The sequence below is a fragment of the Clupea harengus genome, chromosome 20 (assembly GCF_900700415.2).
Source record: "Clupea harengus chromosome 20, Ch_v2.0.2, whole genome shotgun sequence".
NCBI classification, from domain to species: domain Eukaryota; kingdom Metazoa; phylum Chordata; class Actinopteri; order Clupeiformes; family Clupeidae; genus Clupea; species Clupea harengus.
Window position 1 is genome coordinate 3,819,637 of NC_045171.1, and position 19,788 is coordinate 3,839,424.

The 19,788-nt window shown below is 47.2% G+C and overlaps 1 protein-coding gene across 2 annotated transcripts in view; it reads left to right on the top strand.

Annotated features, from left to right (window-relative positions):
- Positions 1-1,083: 1,083 nt before the first annotated feature.
- The window catches only part of mrpl11 (mitochondrial ribosomal protein L11), a 27,244-nt gene continuing 8,539 nt past the window's right edge, over positions 1,084-19,788 (top strand). The window contains exons 1-2 of one of the 2 annotated variants that reach the window (XM_012841812.3): positions 1,084-1,199; positions 7,162-7,346. In XM_012841812.3, the coding sequence (XP_012697266.2) occupies positions 7,224-7,346 (123 nt within the window). In that variant the 5' untranslated portion in view covers positions 1,084-1,199; positions 7,162-7,223. The remainder of the gene's footprint in view (positions 1,200-7,161; positions 7,347-19,788) is intronic. The other variant, XM_031587455.2, reaches the window with a different exon arrangement.

Here is a 19,788-nt window from a genome sequence, read left to right on the forward strand (position 1 = left end):
CCGGTCCGCTGTATTTTCTTTCCTCTGTAGGACTTCGACATTTATCCTTTTTGTTTCCTCTCTCCGCCTTCTCTCTTCCTCTGACAAATTGCAAGAACTGTGTACCCTACTAACTGTGTACCCTACTAACTGTGTGCCCTTCTAACTGTGTACCCTACTAACTGTGTTCAAAATCTATTCTGCTTTCTCTATATTTGACACAACAATCTGCTCTCCGTCTGGCAGTATTGGATATCTCCACTCCCTTCTATCACCTTCACTCTTCTTAATCAGTCTATATATTTCCCCAGTATAGGAACTGAATTCCCAATTGAATTACATAATCCCTCCAGCATGCTCATTACTATGCATGTACTTGTTTGTACTCAATCATGCTTGTAATTATGAGTAGTTTAATATTCTACAAACTCGAGTCCTGTTCTTAACAGCTTCTTTGCATATATCAACGCACCATGGAAGCACCCGTCATTTACTTGCAATCCAAATTAAAAGGCTCAAAGAAACATTAGCAATAATTTAAACCATCAACATTTTAAAATGTTTTATCTAATGACAGAAAGCCTCCATCTAGAAAACATAAACAGAACCTACAAATTCTCATGATATTACTTTGGCATGTGGGCGGGGTTGACTGATGTCCTGTGATGTCTCAGTCTTGTTCCTCGGCTCCCCTATACTTAAAATATTCTCTCCCTTTACTCAAATCCTGAACTGAATAAAGTCAGTTTACATATTATGCACTTATTTGGTTAATTCAAGTGTGTTCAGGTAATCAAGGATGCAGCTGATGTGTTCTGTCAGGTATATAGCAGGGGCAGACATGAAATAAGTACAGCAGGTCGGCCAACTCAAGGCCAGTGGCCCTCTATTTACTTGATAGGTGATGTGCTCGAATACAGAACATACAGTACATGTCAAGTACTTTTTTTGGTACACATTGGCCGTTACTCAGAAAGGAACACTCCCAATGCGTTTGTGGGGAACGCTACCCTTGTCGCACTGCTGTCTTCTTCTGACCGTGTTTTTCAGTGTGTTTCTCCTTTTACACTGTAGATGGCAGTAATGGGCTTTGTTGTGCCTACAGTAGACCGCACAAGAAGAAGAACGCTTCACGGTGGAAGGCAATATGGCTGCGCGCATGAAGTAACAAGTCCACTAACATTTTGTACGATAACATCTGAACAAGTTGTCTCTGACAGGTAATTACCAACTGGCATGTAATATGTTTGACAGCTGATTCAAATGGGTTGTAACCATAGCATCAAACTGTTTTGAATTGTATTGTTTTACGTGTACAATGTTGATCACGGTCAGTCAGTCCTTGTGACTGAATTTGACTTGATCTTCTCACGTCATGTAAACTCCAAGTAATTTACAATGATAATATTGATGGATTCTGAAATCTTTGTCGCAAGAATGCATGTTCATGTATGTATTCATTTTTGTAGAAATGTGTTGAAAGATTAACATCGCCCTTAAGCCTTGTGTGTTCTCCTGTGCATGTGACGAGGTAGCTGATTGTGATACATTAGTTCAGAATGATTTAATGAGATATAATGGAAAGTTGCTCTGGCTGCACTTACCTCCACAAAAAAAAAGCTTTCAAGTTCCTGCGGTGACATTTCTCTTGATGGTATTGCAACATGAATCAAAAAACAGTATATGAAGATGCAAGGAAAGCACGAGACATTAAGATTAATTAAACTATCAGACTGAAGTTACAAGTGTATGAATTGCCCCACCAGAGCAAAGAAGCCATTCCAAAGTGAAGCTATAATGTAACTAATTGTAACCAGATATAACACAGTGGAATAGATCTTCCCATAGTAACACATTGAGTACTACAATGGTGTGCTTTTCATAACCCACTACTCCTTCTTACAGCCCTGCTATAACAGCATTAACACAGTCTAGTCAGTTGGGGTGTTGGCAGAGTTTCATATAACCCCTAGTTTTGTGGACTAACTGAGGAATCAGAGTTGTTGTCGGAAGTTTAAACACTGCAACCCTACACTAGAATGAAATGTGTGTATAACAATTTGTCAAAAACTTCACCAACTATGTCACTTACCTTTGTTTTGAAGACTGTAGGGACCCAGCAACAGAACAGCAGGACAAAAAGAGAGACAGGCTTATGACTGGCAGAATTTTGTTTTGTTTTGTTTAAAGTGTAAAGCCACAGGAACACGCATGCAAAACCCTTGGAAACAGGAACACGGAACGGTCAAAAGCTTGCAGTCAACGTGTTCAATGGTGTCTTTTGAAAATATAGTTGGTAGTGTATACTGTTACTTACATTTTGTCAGATCGTCCTCACCTGGACCACAGAATGACATAGTGCATAGCCTGGATGGCATGAACATATACCATCAAAATGAATTTGAAGTAAAACAGACAAAACATATCACGTTGAACAGCCCAGGTCAATTGATGAAAGTACTTTTTTTTTCAAACAAATGTTGGAATATGATGAAGTCCAACATGAAAGAAAGAGTATAGTCGCAGAGGTTTCTGGTCTGGGTTTGGTGGTTCCGTCAGGGTGTTCTGCCTGTGCAAAATCTTTTTTAATAACGGCAAAGATTATGTAACAATTAAAGATAATGTACATTAGGTATTGGAACCATAAGGTAGTTTACAGTCCGTTGTCACAATATGGTATACATCTCAATACGTTTGATACTTAGTACACCAAAAATTAGTTATTTAAGATGTATCACAATATTAGTAATCCAGGAGAAAAAGGGGAGCATTTTTCCAAAACCTAGAAAATATCAGATAATGTACAATATAAGAGGTACGCTATTTTACATATAGAATAGAACCCATGGAAAAGGCACTCTAATCCCAGACATTAATTGTGAAAAGGCTTAGTTTGATGGAATTTCTTCTTTACTGCCATACTGTTAGAATAGTTGAATAGTTGTTTATGAGAATTACCACTCTTATCAAGAATCCCCTCATGGAGCTGGAGAGGAGTCGTGCTGCTTGAACCGTTATGCAACAAAAAAAATAGTCTGGAATGGTCCTGTGTTTGAAAAAAAGTATTGATATTTGCTCTGTGTAGTGATAATCGTGTTACAAGCAGAAATATTGTGATGCATTGCCGTCATCTTACTTTGTAGGCTCTACCTCCCAAAATGACCTTATTTAGATATCATCAACACTCCTCATTGCTACATTCAAATAGATAGGACAATGACTCCCTGAATTACTGTAAGCATGTTCTCCTCCGCTCCTCTCTCTATTAGGAGTAGAGAAATTCACAGTTAAGATTCACTCCATTAATCCGTACACGCTGTGTCACTTCTGGTACCATGAAGGAAACCGATCCTCACACTTTCTGCATTTTTTTGGAAAGTTTTGCCTCTTTGTACCTGCAATTTGCAGCCCCCTCTCTCTCTCTCTCTGCTTGACGGGCAATCACCTTCTGTCTTCCCACAATCAATATGCAGGATGAGGCTTGAGGGGTTGAAAGCCTGGAATGCTAATTCCACTGAATGCCAATGGCATACTGATTTGTCTCTCATTTCTGAAGCCGTACTATGTATGTGCTCCAATATGAGATCTGAAGAATGGCAGCATGGCTCCGATATTGTAAGACTGTGTATGCAGTCAAGCTGAATATGATGTCTGGCTGCACAGCACTTTCCAAGCAGTCGCTAGATTGGGATGTCTCTCCTCAGTTAAGTGTTCTTGGATGTCAGACGAGCCGAGGGAGCGAACCTTGACAGCCCACTGCATCAGGGCCAAACGTATTGTTATTGCTGTAATACAACAATGCTGCATTTCTTTAAACTTCCCTTTTTTTTCTTGAGTTTGTGAAGCGTGGAGTTTCTTGCTCAGCAATTCTAAAGGAAACAAGAGCAAAACAGCAAGACTCCACTGAAGGTTTACCATATATTAATGTCTACTTGATCTATTAAAAATACCAGGAGACAAAATTAAGTGGTAGCATCTCAGTTATTCATCTAAATATGCAGATATGAAGGTTGCAGAGGGGCTGCCGCTCCGTGGCTAAATTACTTCATAAGCACAAGCACATCTCAATTTGTCATTTACTGCCTCGAGCTGTGCATCAAGGCCAGGGAGGGTTTCTCTGCTGTTCATCAAGTTTTTTGCTCCCTGTAAGATGTCCCTCATCCCTCTCTCCTGAAATTGATCAAATTGCTCAGTTGAAACCAAACACAGGAGACGTCAGCTGGAGGTCATGGTGACCGACTGTCGCAGTGCAAATATTTGAATTATCTCTCAGTTGTTGTTCTGAGAAACAGATTTGGCAGTTTGCTTCCTTGATTGCCTTGTTTTTGTTTGTCAGTAATTGTTTATCATACATGTCGGTGAATTCCAAACAGCCTTTAAATATGCCGTCCGAAGTGTTCTCTGACGTCTACACTGTGGGATTGATATAATCCAAGATGAATCATAACTGAACTGACGAACGGAAATAAATAAGTTTTGTAATTGGCAGAGAAGTAGAATGTACCCAGTGTTTATCTTTACCTCGATCCTCCTCTAATTGCACTGTCTTGATATGCTTGTCAAATCTTTAAAGCATAATCCCTCAGCCGGGAGCGTGCTTTCATCAGGTTGCTTATCTTAGACCTGATTAGGCCTAATATAATCGGGGACCGCAGCGCCACACAACATCGCATTTTAATGGAACGCGTTGGCAAAACAGCTGCAGTAATTTCCTGCCTCAGATATAGCCCTCGCGTTCCTGAGCAGTGTGGGAGTATGTCACTGAGTTTCTGATTGACAGCATATTTGCTTGTGGGTCTGTGTGCCGTGAACATAATAGAAAAGATTGCTGGCCTGGGGGCTCTGTGTGCCGTTGTTGAAATCAATGTTTGTGAGACGTATTTGTATGCGCTGTGTGGCAGAATGGATGGATGTTGGATGCCATCTTTTATTAAAGGCCACCACATGTCAGCTACTTAGTCTATCACATTGAAATATTTATCATTTGTTTTGAATATCAGTACTGAGCTCATGGTGATAAAAGATAGCCTATGGTCTTGGCAAGGAAAGCTTATTTCTTAAAATACCTTACATAGATAATGCCATGTATTTGAAGGGTATTGGTCCATGCTGTGTACGCGGTTTAAACTTCTCTGCTTTCTGCCCTGTGTGCCTTTGTGACTGGTGTGGAAGGGACTGTTTCTGTTATTTATTTGTTGAGGAAGATGTGTTTGTCTCCCTTTGAGTAATTGGTCTGGTGCGGCGGGCACAAACATTGTGTATTCCGGTGGTGAGGCCCTCTAATTGGAATCCTCACACCAAACCTACATTATTAATGCTCTCATGCACTTAAATCCTGAAGATTTGTCCTTTATTTTCGTATCTTTTATACAGCGTTGTAAACAAAAACATAGTGCGCCCAGCCTCCAAATCGCTGTTCTCTCAGGAAATAAGCTCTACAGATAATATATACCTCCATAAATGGATTGGATCTCTCAATCAGCCCTGGAGTACCAGCTGCAGATTCATCTTGTCCTGATTTAGAAAATTCAACAATTCACAAAATGGGACAACCCCTGAGGTGGCTCTTGTGCTGTGTGCTGTGCTGTGTGAGTGTGTGTGTGTGTGTGTGTGTGTATTTGAAAAGGAGCGCATATGCCAATTTACTGGAAACCCGCTCGCTCGCTGCCTGCCTCTCAAATTGATTTGGGTCGCAACATGCTTCCTTAAGAGTGGAGAAGCGTAAGGTGAGCAGCATGAAATTGACTGCCGAAATGTAGTGCCGGACGTGAGTGACATTTCAAGAAAGGCCACTTGGCAGGGTTTTCGTACGCAGATGCATTCATGAGGTGTCCACAGCAGCCTCACAGCTCCGGCGTCTGGGGAGTTTGCCTGGGGTGGGCCTGGCTGTGACGGCTCTCTCCCTGGAGATGTAAGCTGCATGTTTCATCTTGGCTGGCCGCCGCAGTAAGCTGCCCCTGCCCCTGCCCCGAAGCTGCTTGTGCAGAGTTCCAGAGGATGTAACCGAGCTGCTGCTGCTGCTGCTGCTGCTGCTGCGAGCCGCCATCCGTGGTGACGGCGTGGCCGGCCAAAATCGCTTAGAATGTGGCCTAGGTGATGTGAGGCCAATTGCATACCCGAAGGCTGAGTTTGAAAGGCTGAAGGTTTATTCCAGAAAACGGAACCGAGAGACAGGTTCAGTGCCTCAGCCACGGCACGCTGTGGTTAGCCCACGCCTGTCAGAAAAATCACTGAATGATTGGATTCATAGTTCGACTGTGCTGTAAAGAGGAAAATATGGCTAAAGTTATTCCCAGCACACACTTTCACCCTATCACTGCTTTGTATGTTCATGTCAATCATATAGCCTGGGTTGAACATGTGGCAATTCTGGTTTCAATTTTTTTTCAAAACCTGGCAATTCTGGTTTAAATCAAATGGTGATGAGAACACCTGCAGGTTGTTGCTCACAAGATATAGCATTGCAGACAGACATAAAAAAGATTTTGGTTGAAGGCTGTTTACTCAAACACGTTTAAGATGATCTCATAGTTTAAACATTTAGTCATGGTCAGATGTTGCAAATGTATTTTGGCAATGTCCCAGGCAGGTTTGAGTTGGGAGTTATTTTAGTGGCAAGTCTATTTATCTTCCCTTGATTCTTAAGGCAAGGATAAGACCTCAGGCCATTCCCACCACTCAACTAATTGACTGAGTCTGGTAATGGCACCTCTGCCTCCGAGCGGGAAAAGCAGACATTAGCCTCCTGCCCTTGCCGTTGCGTCAGGCTGATTTGAGAACTGCCACGTCCGTCCCCTGGTCCTCCCCTCTGGCTCGCTTCCAGGCCGCCCCGCCCCGCTTCCGGGCCCTCTCACGTCGTTACCTGTCCAGTGAAGATAACGAACCAGGCAGCGTGAGGTAGCTCCTATGGCTGCAGGGCAGGCCCATGGTGGAGCTCTGCGCTCCCTTCTCAGTGCCACTTGGACCGTGAGTTCCAGCTGTATAATCACTCCGACATAGACCTCTTCAGTAGCTCCAGGTGTGCAGTGGAGACAGACAGACAGACAGGCGGATTGAGTGTTTTTGCAAAATGCCACTTCAACACAGACGCTGCTGCGCCCGCGGTGGATAGACAAGTCAATTCTGATGAAACTTTAATGAATTTAAGGCCCAGCCTGATAATTAGGTTCACTCTCTTGGCAGGTAGCAGCCGGAGGACGGACAAAAGGACAGCCTAGAAGAAGCTCGCCGCACACACAGACACCATGTCCAAGATTTCGAAGGCGGCCAAGGCAGTGAAGAAGCTGGACACGGGCAACCTGATCCGGGCCATTGTGAGGTCAGGCCAGGCCGCCCCAGGCCCGCCGCTCGGCCCTATTCTGGGACAGGTGAGTGGGGACATCTCGACCTACACCTGTCATCCGCAGCGCGGAAAATCATTAGGTTCTGTCAGGGTTTCTTTTTGTGTCGGGTATGTGTGTGAGACGTGTGTGTGTGTGTGTGTGTGTGTGTGTGTGTGTGTGTGTGTGTGTGTGTGTGTGTGTGTGTGTGTGTGTGTGTGTGTGTGTGTGTGTGTGTGTGTGTGTGTGTGTGAGAGACACATCCATATCTGCTTCTAATTTTATACCGTAATGGTGCCATTACACAGTCCTGGAGCCCATAATGATAATAAATGATTCTGACACGGCAGAAAGACAATGTACTTGTCCTCTGAGGTGTGAGTATCTGTGTGTGTGTGTGTGTGTGTGTGTGTGTGTGCGTGTGTGTGTGTGTATGTGTTCCTACTCAACGGAGATGTTCCATGTGAGGTGAACTGCGAAACAAGCGAAGCAAAACAATGCCATATGTTTGCGTAACCGTGCACTCAGTGAGCACACTTCGGTTTAGAGTGTCTGCCCCCATTTTTCTTTGTGCGTGTGCGTGTGTGTGCTTGCGTGTGCATGTGCACATACAGACACCCACCCCCCCCCCCCCACCACCACCTCCACTCATTTCTTTATCTCTCTCTTTCCTCTCCTCCGCACTCCTCCACTCCACCCGGTGCAGCCCCGTGTAGTAAACTGTAAATAAATTGTATTCGGCAGCCGTTGTGCTCCAGGCACCAGCCCTTTAATCTTCCCTCTTCTCTCTTCCCTCCATTTCTTCCCCTCCTTTCCTCTGCCTAACCACCCCTGACAGGGCAAGGCGCACAGAGGTAGGCTGCTGTCGGCCGTGGGGCAAATTTAAACAAACGAGAGGAATCAAAAGGGGGAGTGGGTGAAGAAGAAGAGGAACTGACAGTGTCGGTGGGGGAGAATAATTACATTCCTGAGCAGAATTAGCACAGCCGAGCGGTGAGGAAGAATAAATGGCAGAGCGAAACAAAAGAGAGGAAGTCGGCGATCCAGACTGAAAATGTTTTTTGTTAACTTCTCATTAGGATCTAGCACGAATAGCCAGCGAGGGGAATGGGGAGGGGGCAGGGAACGCTGACTCTTGCATACATAACCGCAAAACAGGTGTTGCCAACTCCAGGAAGAATATATTTAGCTGTCCTGCTCTCTTTTTATCCCTCTCTCGCTCTCTCTATTTTTTTTCACATTCGCAAAGCTCAAAAAACCCCTCTTGCCCTCTCATCTCATCCGGTACGCATAGGCATCCAGTTTTCTCTCTCATTTTTATTAGTGAGCTGAAGAGTTGCCTGCTGGGGGTTGCATGGCGCCCTGCGCGTTTGAAATGTAGAGCGCGGCTGGCGGAGATGAAAGCACCAGCGAATGGCACTCCTCTCAGACCGCCTCACCTCCCCAGCCAGCCTCTGTGAAATCCATCTGAAGCTGGCCAGAGCTGAGCTCCCGGGAGAACAGTCTCCCCTCTTCAATTAATAAATAGGCCCTTTTTTGTCAGGCAGTCGAGCAGTCACGCATGTAAAAAAAAAAGTGTGTGTGCGTGCGTGCGTGTGTGCGCTGTAGGTTGTTATGGGCCTTTTTTAATACAGCCTGTAAATATTCACAGTAAATCACCTTTTGCGGCGGAATACGAGCTCTTAGCGCTCTGACAAATGAGTCTCATTTCAATTAATATGAGCATTAAGGCTCACATGTGCATGGCAGGGGACCCTGGGCGGGGGGGGGGGGGGCTGGGCAGAAGGGGGGGGGGATGTAAAGCTGGGCTGGGATGCATTAGCGGCGCCTGATGGAGATTGAATGGTCCCCACCATCCCCCCTTCGGTGTCCTCCACACCGGGCAACACATTCATTCCAACACCCCTCGCTCACCGCGGCCACAAGCTGATGCCTGTCGTTAGGTAATTGCAGAAGCACGAGGGCCGGTGTGGGCTGGTGGCGGTGTAATTGTGATGGATGGTAAATTTCGAGGTGAGCACCTTACAGCCTGACACCTCACACAATAGTGGTGGTGGTGCTGAGGTGAGGGGGGTGGGGTTGGGCTAACAGCATGCTGCTCCACCTCCTAACAGCTACGAGCTTTTAACTGGCATTACACGCCCGCGCACCCACGATTGATGCCACCGTATGCGGCCAGCACTGTTTACACAACACGGAGATAAAAACCCATTCAACACTTATTCAAAAGGAAAATCACTAAATTAATTGCGGGGGCTGTTTTTGCCCCTGCCTCCTCGCATAATAAATCTCCCTTCCACTTGGGAATGGATTGTGAGTGAGCACCCGCGCTTGTTTCTCTTCATGCTCTGAGTGTGTGGGTGTGTTCGCGGTGCCTCATGAAAAGGAGAAAAAGAGACGAGGCTGAGATGCAGCCGTCTCAATCCCCTGGGTGACAGCCTGTCATCGAGTGATGGGGTTCAGCACCAGGCAGACAACATGTCAAGAGTGAGAGAGGAGGAGAGAGGAGGAGGAGAGAGAGAGAGAGCAGCACTTTCCAACACCCTGTTCTGGGAAATGGAGGCTCTCCTGGACATGAAACAAGCAGTCATGCTTCTCGGTACACGAACACATACACACACACGCACGTACACACACACGCACTTTTTCATTTTATTATTATTGTTATTATTTTTTAAGTCCCGACAAAGGAGAACAGAGTCAAGCAGTGCTGATGTTCATTCCTTCAAGAGAGAAAAGGCACTTAACTATGGAATGTTCCAGTCTAACTGAATCTCACGTCCTTTGAGAGCTCCATGCTACAGTAGGCTGCCAGAGCCCAGGCAGGATGAATCACACTCTGCAATAATGGGATGAGTTTTTCTACTGTTCTCATCTTGGCTCACTCAGTTTTGAGGGCGGTGTGTGTGGGGGGACAGTCCTGTAGCAAAATAGCAGGCTGTCATCCCTTTGTGTGGCCAACCAACAGGCCTCTTGGGACTTGTAGTCAGCAACCAACAGGCCTCTTGGGACTTGTAGTCAGCCTGTGGGGATTCTGGAGTCCTTTGTTGGTGCCCCTTTATGGAGTTTGCTTGTAACAACAACAACAACAAATACCACATTTTTCGTGAAATGGCAGACTCCTACAGCTCGCGGGAGATGTAGGCAGGTCCGAGCGCGGCCTCTGTGTGGTCAAGGTCGACGCGGGCATGGCTGTGCGTGCGCGTGATCGTGTGGTAGCGCGAGGGCGGCAGCGAGCCCGGCAAGTTCATTCCGTCCAGCCGGCGCTCCTCTCCCTCTGCCCCGCATCCTCCCCCGTCCACGTCGGCCTCCCCAGCCCCCGCTGTCCTCCCGGGTGCCGCGCCCGCTGCCGCGCCCGCTGCCGCGCCCGCTGCCGCCGCCTGTGGCTTCTGCTGCCGCCGCCGTCGCCGCCGCCGCTGCTCCCAGGCCGAACTCAGCTTCACCGCCAGAGCGAGGAGGTTCTTCCCCAGGAAGATGGTGGAGACGCGCGGGTCCCGGTACCACAGCACGCCCGCCCCCCGCAGCAGCAGCGTCAGCACGTTGATGGTGACCAAGCTGAGCCAGGGGTAGACGGCCTCCCGCCGGTGCCCAGGACCCGGCTCCTGCTGATGGGCCGGCGGATGCGGGGCGGCCCGGGGCCCGCCGCCGATGGTGCCCAGCTCGGTGAGCGAGACGCAGGGCAGCAGCAGCAGGAGCACGTAGCAGTAGAAGAACACCAGGCCCTCGGCCCAGAGCGGGGCGGTGCTGCTTCCCGCGCCCCCGGTGCTGGCCTCCCACAGCCCGGCCTGGAGGTCCAGCACGTCCAGCAGGTCCAGCACCACCCAGAGCAGGCGGCCGCGCACCTCCTGCTTGCGCCGCAGCGGCGTGACGTGCTCGGCGCCCGTGAGGATGATGAAGAGCGACGGCAGGCAGACGGACAGCAGCAGCGTCAGGGTCTTGCGCGCCAGCGGGTCGGGCGGCCGGCGCTCCTGCCGGTAGTTCTGGCACACGAAGAAGAGCTTGAGCTGGAGCAGCGAGAGGAAGAGGAACCAGAGGGCGCTGGCGAAGCCGCGGCGGGGCGAGCCGGCCTCCGACACCACCCCCGCCGACACGAAGCGCAGCGCCAGCAGGAAGCAGAGGTCGCCCAGGGCAACGGCCACGCATGGCCACACGCCGGGGTGCCCCTGGGAGCTGCTGCTGCGTGCTCCCAGCATGCTCTGCTCCAGCAGGTAGAGATCCACCACCGCCATCGTGCTCACAGTCACCAGGGTGGAGACGCACACCTGGGGAGAGGGCACCATCCCTGCAAGGGCAAAGAAAAGACTTAGGACAAAGTTCTGCATAAACCCACACACACACACACACACACACACACACACACACACACACACACACACACACACACACACACACACACACGAAAACCTGCCCATCATGCCTTTCTAAAAGGTGCAGACTTTCCCTTTTCTACCTTGTTTGAATTGCAGAATGCACAAGGTGGTGTTAATGGCACGCTGGAAGCCGTCATATTCCCCGGTGATGCCCCTGGTTCAGGGCATTCTGAGCACGTCTGCTCTGCCTCTCCAAGGCCTTGTCTAATTGTTTTCTCCCAAGAAGATGCGGTGGATAACAAGGGCTTTTTCTTCGAAACGCTGTCTTGGGTTTTACACTCATCTTTGCTCTGTTACAGACAGATTCTCCCTCCTTCTTACACTCTCCCTCACGGACAGATAACTCACACACACACACACACACACACATACACACACACACACACACACACACTCTCCCTCACGGACAGATAACTCACTCACACACACACGCACACACACACTCTCCCTCACGGACAGATAACTCACACACGCACGCACGCACGCACGCACGCACACACACGCACACGCCCGCGCGCACACACACAGGCTAATACATTTTTCATTCAAACACAAACATTTACACTTCCTCTCTTTGCCCTCTGCGCGTTTGTGTACTTACCCCAGATTTCCTGTCTGTAAGTAGCTCAGTTTTGTACAAAACAATATGCGGGGGTCCAGACCTCCCTTTTTTTTCCACATTCTTCATTATTTATGAAGTGTATTCTAGTGCAGTCAGGCATACTGTCAAATCCTGTTTTTCCCGGGCGTTTCGCCTGCCCTGTTGATTTTCCATTATGGCGACTTAAAGGGTTTAGCGCCAATAATTCTAGTTGACTGGGAAGCGTCATTTGTAATGTGCTACTTACCTGTGTGCTTGCAGGAGCATGGCGAATGTGGTTGTTTGTGTTTGTGTGCATATCTGTGTGTGTGTGTGTTTAGCCGCAAATTACCTTCTCTCAGGGTGGTGCCGGCATCCGTCCACCGCTCTTGTTGAGTATAAATTTCATAATTTCTCCTATGTGCCGTATTTCAGCTGTGGACAGTATAAAACCACTGTATTGATTCGCCTAGAGAAATCATCACTGACTTTACAGTGAAATCGAAGCCTCCCCTCCTTAGCCCATTGAGCTCAAAGGCGCGTAGCTTATGGGTTCTGACAGAATGGATTGTGTGTCAGGTAGCAGCCACCGCGCCTGTCACGACTCCGCAGAGTCAATGGACTTTTAACACCAAAATCATTAGCATTTAGAAAAAAGCAACGTAATGACAGCTTTGGCGATCCCGTGGTGGGTCTCTACGCAGATATCCTAGTGCTGTGATTGAAGGTCCTGAGGATAGTTTTTATCTGTTCGCTTGCAGGGAGCACTGGGGGTTAACTATGCAAGCCATGACGAGACTGATTTGAGTTGCTCTGAGCTCGAAGAGGGAACGGAGAGACCCAAAGCGTGATTCATTCTGGTGATTTTTTTTACAGGCCTAATAAAGTGTTACTGCATGATGGTAATAGTTCATAAATAAATGCAGAGGAAAGAGGGGAGGGGGAGGAGAGAGTTTGCAGAAAGATGAAGGGAGCAGAGAGAGAAATGCAGAAGACAAAAAGCTCTGGAGGAAGACCTGTTTCATTTGAGTGGAGGCCAGTTTTTTTTTTTTTTCTATAAAAAGAGCGAAAAGTGGCCTTTTACATCTGCGGGGTGGGCAGAGATTCAAATGTATTCATCTTTGAGGAAGTGTTGAAATTAAAGGCATTATAGCATGCGTGGGGAAGATGAGGGAAGTGTGTTGGTGAATGACCTAGAATGATTAAGCTGGTGGAAGCCAGGCGCAGGGAGATGAAATGGAACTCCGCGTCTTTAATATCTGATTATCCCCCAAAAGCCTGTTTTCTTTTTCCCCTTTAATATATCCACAACGCGATGTGACTGATTCTTGAAATTTCAGCATGTCTCGTGTAGCAGCCTGGGTAAATGGCTGAATAAATGGGGAAAGTAGCAGCAGCAGCAGCAGCAGACAGAGGCCCCCCCACTTCTATCCATCACATTATTTTGGCCTGGCTGAGTGGCATCGTATTGGATGCACTAATACGAAATAGTTTCCTGCCTGACTACTGTTTATCTGTGTGTACTTACTATTTATCTTGTCTGACAAGTCAGCGTCTTATCTACTCGACTGTTTAGGGGGCCATCTGAATGTGAAGTAATGATTCGTCGTCCCATGACAGTAATGGCAGCCGGGTGCCACTGCAGACTATTTTACATTATGTCTTAATTGTCTGCTGAGACACAGAGGACATTTGATTGACTCTGCGTGCTATTACAGCTCAAAGATTTAAAATATGCAAAACATATATGTCATTTGTTTGCATTCTGTATTGCAATCCAGTGGGGAAGCAGGACACTTGTGTGCTGGTGTGTGTGTGTGTGTGTTATTACCAAGATATTAACACTGCTGTGAAATCACAGCTAATGGTGTCTCTGTGTCTGTAAATTCAGCATTTTCAGTAGCAATGTACCCATCATTTTATGTTTTCTACAACTGGAGGTGAGTCAGGTGCTCTTCCGTGTAAACGGCTAGATGGATTGCCCTTGACAGTAATTCCACTAGAAGAGTGAACCATTATCAGAGTCATATTCTCCATATTTGTATTACAGAAGTAATGAAGTGTCCATCTAGTGGAGACATGACTGTAGACACCATTTATGTCTAAAGTGCTGTCGCTGAGAACAGTGTTGTGAGTGTAGTGATAGCTAGCGACAGCTAATATTACGTGGATGTAACATTTCGTGAATGTAACAGTGACGTTAACAAGTATGCGTGCCCTACTTTTTCGCAACAAAACGCAACATGTAGCGCTTTATAAAGTTGTCTTCCACGAAATTGTGACATTATTTCGCCTTAAAACTAAAACCAACATTAATATTTAACTTTCAATACTAGAGGTTATTAGAGCAAAAAGTGTAGTTACCCAAAGCATGCGGTACAGATCTTGATGCTCCTGCTGACTTGATTTGCGGTCAGTAGAATGTTCCTTCAATTTGCCTTGACGACTTGGTTTCCGACAGATTTGACCCGAAATTCACACCATGGAAAACCTGTATTTATGTCACATGTGTTATTGCACGAATCCCTCGAATATTCCTTTTTCTCTTTTCTTGCTGTGTGCAACATCGCTTCATTCCTAAATTTAAAAGTCTCCATTTGCTCACCTATCGAGCAAAATAAGATCTCTCATTCGGTTCGCGAATAAAAAGAAGACAACGCGAGGACAGTTTGTCTTTGAAATGTCAGATTATTTAGTCCATATTTAGTAAGCGATGACAAACGATTTTAATCCGCTAGCACAGGCGTTCGGTATATCCTTAGTTGTCCCCGCCAGTATAGTGCTCTCTGCTTCTCACTTGAGACTGCCTTCTCCGGGGCTAGTCGGCTTGTATATAAGGAGTCGAAGTCGGTCAGAAGTGGAACGCTGTTATTCGCTGAATCATTACCAGAGTCGACCTTACCACGAAGACAATCTAACAAAGCCAGTAATTCGTTAAGTTTTTGACAATGATGAGGGTCCAAAACAGAGAGCCGTCAGAGTGCGCTGTGACTTTATGATTGCAGCGTTAATTTGTAGGCAGGTTACGTGCTCCTGCACCCCTCCCCACTCTGTTTTCTTGCACACTCCCCCCGTTTTGCTCTCCCTCCAGCCCCCTCTGTTTAACCACCATGTCCATAACTTTAAAACAGGCGGGGATGGTTAAATATGTACTATACAGGCCACCCATAAAGTCCCTGAGCATTGATAATTATGCGTTGAGAAATCATAACAATGGTAATTGCATTATAATAAAAGGACGTACATCTTTGATTACCCTGCCACACACTGTGAGAAATGAGTGCCCTGCTGGAGCCAGAGGCAGCAGCATGTTTATTTTACTACCCAGATGTTACTGTTACTACTCCAATTAATCCCCTTTGCACCATCTCCCTCTCTCTCTCTCTCTCTCTCTCTCTCTCCTTCTCTCTCCTCCTTGCACCTTTGTTCTCCCAGCCCAATTGCAGCCTATCTCCTCCTCTTTCTGCCGCGGTTGTCTGTCTGGATTGCAGGCATGCTTTTTTTTAAGAAGCAGTTTTTATTTTAAATGAATAATGAATACACACACACACACACACACACACACACAAATTGAATGACTAAAACACCCCCCCCAGCTGCTATTGGCCAATGCAGAAACATTGGAGTTGAATTTCTTAAAGCAAATGATCTGGTGTTTCAGTGGCTGCTGCCTGGAGTCTGATGATAAAAGACCAAGAGCTTCATCCTGTTAACCATTCCATGTTACTGGCTGTGCTCAGCCATGCCTGCTTCCATTTCCTCAATGTCACATCTAAATTCACAGGGCTTTCTCATCTTCAGTCTACACAACATGCGCACACATGCACACACATGTCCGCACTCACACACACACATGTGCGCACTCACACACACATTTTGTTGCTTCATAGTAGGGGGTCATCATTGACTTTTCTTAATCCTGTAGGTAAGCAGGCTGGTAGCTTTCTTATGTTTTAGAGGGGATCATCCCTCTTTTCACAATCAGCTACGCGCTCCACTGGCTCCCAGGAAGAGATATTCTGTTCTCTGCAATCAGTTTGTTTGTTTTTTTTTCTCTCTCTCCACCCTTATATCCCTTTCATTCCCACATCTATCTCTCGCTTTCTTTGTCTCTCTCTCTCTCTTTCTTTCTTTCTCTCTCTCTCTCTCTTTTTCTCTGCTCCCTTCCTTCCCAGTGGGTGTGGTTGTAGGTCACCCTGCTCCAGCCCTCTCCCTCTGTGTGCCGTCAGATGGGGAGAAAGTAGGAAAGGGGATGAGGAAGAGAGGGTGTGAATGTGAGAAGAGGCTGCAGGAGATGGAGAGGGGCTAGAGAGGGGAGACGCTGAGTGCCCACAGCACTGCGCAGTCATCACTTTCCAGCCCCACCCCTCTCGTCCCCTCGTCTCCTCCCCCCCCCCCCCCCTTCACCAGCAGGAGGAAGTTTTGGAAGGACACATGGCTTTCAGAGACACTCACTCAGTGTTGGGCACCTGAGCAGAACCACCCCAATGTTTCTAGCATGCCGGAGTCAGAGCACTGCCCTTCACCACGCTGCCATCTGCCAATCACACTGCCCATCAGGCCCAGCCTCACGGCCGGCAGGTTTGCCCGTGGCAGACGCTCCAGGCATCTGCCCGTGGGTCCTAGAATGAAAGCCGTTTGGCAAGGAAAAGGGGCGAGGGCAATTGCAAAGCGATGAACGACTAGCATACATGATTTAACAAAGCAAAGTTTTGGTGATGATCTTGACTATCTAAAGGCAACTCCTGAAGGAAGATTTCTCACAGAATCTGACGAGTAACCATTCATACATAACCTTTTAAATAATGTCAACAAAAAAATGTATGTCTTAATTGTTAGGGTAAGACACATAAAGCTGCTGTAAGCAATACTTATTTAGACAGACTTTGTAAGGCTGTCTTTCCTTTTTGATCTCAAAAATCAAATTGTTTCTAAGACTCTCACGAGATCTGCAATCAGCAACTGCCATGGTCCAGACGTATCAATCGATCAGGAAGCATCCAAAGAGACAGGGCATGTCTGGCTATTTCTCCAGGATGTACACTGCATATCGAAAGAAGGGGGGTAGATCCCTGTGTCTCACAGAACATGGCTTACAGCAGAGTCTTCCTGCACCGCAGTCAATCTGTTCCGTTTTGAAAAGCTGCAGCCTGTGGGTCAGAATGCAGAATTGGTAAAGGTACATTTTTTTTTTGTTCAGTCAATTAATATTTCACATGGTAACAGCGTGAACCTGGCCTGCTTTCCTGAGCCAGCATATCCCACACTGAGAGTCTTACTTTTACTTCTTGCTAGGAGGAAAAATGGAGTGCCAAGTGCATGTGGTCCACTTTATTCCCCAAAGTAGCCCATTTGACACCGCCGAGTGCAGGGTCCCTCTCAGTCTAAAAGGAATTGTTGAAAGAGCAATTCTCAGCCTAATCCATTTCTGGATTTCAAGCGGTTCTCGGAGCAAAGCTGAGTGACTTCATGCTAATCCTTTGTTTCCCATAAAGGCTCCGCAGGGCGCCCTAAGCCAAATGGGGGTCTGAGCGAGAGGTCGGGGGTCAGCATGCCACATTTTTCAGCATTGACTTTGATTAAGCTGTTAGCCAGAAGCACTTAATGTCTCCGAGCATGAATGCAGTGACCAGGGCGTAGCTGATTGGCTACATGGGAACGTTTCGGGAACTATTTTCTGCCATCGTCCACGGACTGCAGGTGACACCAGTGACCTACCTTTTCTTTCTCTTGGCACGAGGAAGACTGAAGCCTCCAGCCTGACACCGCTCGGAGGCGTGGCTCGGAGCGCCGGTGCCCGTGCAACAGGAGGGCGCGTGTAGTGCGAGTGGTTAAAGTTAATCAGCTGTATGACACCTTGATAGGGATGACTGCGATAAAACAGGAAGAGCGGCGGAGATTAAATTAGGTGCGGGATGAAGGTAATTAATGAGAGTGTCTCACTCGGTGGAGTTTAATTAACCCTGTGTCCTAGCCTTGCATCAGAAAGCCCCCCCACCCCCACCCCCCTATACCGTTGCCCACCCTCGCCCCACTGCCACCGTCTGCCAGGGCAATTAATCCCCCCTCCGAGACTGTCCCCTGCCTGTGTGCCTTCTGTGCTTGCTTACACTGGCCTGCCTCGTATCTCAGCGCTACTGATTCAGTAATGTGGCGTATGAGGAGGAGGAGGCTTGCTTGGTTCCCTAGAGCCTGTCTGCAGATGTTGCTAAGCTCCAGCTGCTGTGGGCTGACCAGCCTTCCCTGCGCCTTCATGCATTCCCTTTTTCTCGGTGTCTCTCCCCTCTTTGCGCGGTCTTACTCCCTCCATCTCTCTCTCTGTCTGTCTGTTTCTCTCTCTCTCTCTCTGTCTGTCTGTTTCTCTCTCTCTCTCTCTCTCTCTCTCTGTCTGTCTGTCTCTCTCTCTCTCTCTGTCTGTCTGTTTCTCTCTCTCTCCATCTCTCTCTCTCTGTCTGTCTGTCTGTCTGTCTGTCTGTCTGTCTGTCTGTTTCTCTCTCTCTCTCTCTCTTTCTTTCTTTCTTTCTCTCTCTCTCTCTCTCTCTCTCAAACACATTCACAGGCATGCACTCCTTCGCCCACACACACACACATTCGTAGACAGGCCATCCCATTTATTTTCTGCCTTCCACATTGCCTTCCAGAAAGCCTTCCTCTCACTCCTGCATGGTATATTCATGATTATCTTGCATGGCGGTTCACCACATCCGTCCTTGATACTCCCACTGTCCCACTTTATCAGTCCAACCACTCCAGTGGATATATTGATCCCCAATTCTGTCCTCACGAAGAGCATGCTTCTAATCTACCATACTCATCCTTCTAGTTTGTAGACACACACACACACACACACACACACACACACACACACACACACACACACACACACACACACACACACACACACACACTGCCTCTGGTTTGCATATGCATTAGCTCCCTTTCACGCTCTCTCTCTTTTTCCTCTCTTTCTCTCTCTTTAGCCTTATCAGAGCTATCTTGTTAAAAAAATTACTGAAGCTTAAAGGTTCGATCACATTAGTTTGATAACTGAAGGGAAGGGGGGGGGGGGTGAGGCGGTGAGGCGGTCACTAGAGATCAGGGGAGGAGTGGGGGTCAGGAGAACAAGGCCAAAATATACTATGAATTTACTTACCTTAATCAAACCTGTAATCACACCAATTGAAATTCAAATTGGACGGAGCGTAAGCCCTCTGCGGTTTTAATGCAGATTGGAGGAGATCAGAGACGTTGCCTCTGCTTCATATAACTCACAGCCCATGAAAGATTCAGTGGTTCACGCCATTAAAATAATAAACATCCTCGGTATTCTTTAAAGATCATGAGTTCATGTTCCTTGTTCAGCCACAGTCCAGCGCACACCTATGTGGTGAACAGGAGCCATATTGTAACTGAATCTGAATGCTTTGTTCACTTCTGTTAGTGTGGGCGAGGGCACCAAAACCAAAGAGCCATTGGATCTAATTGGCCAACTGGGCAAAGGGATGATTATATCTTGGGTTTTAGAGGGCTAGATTGGCAA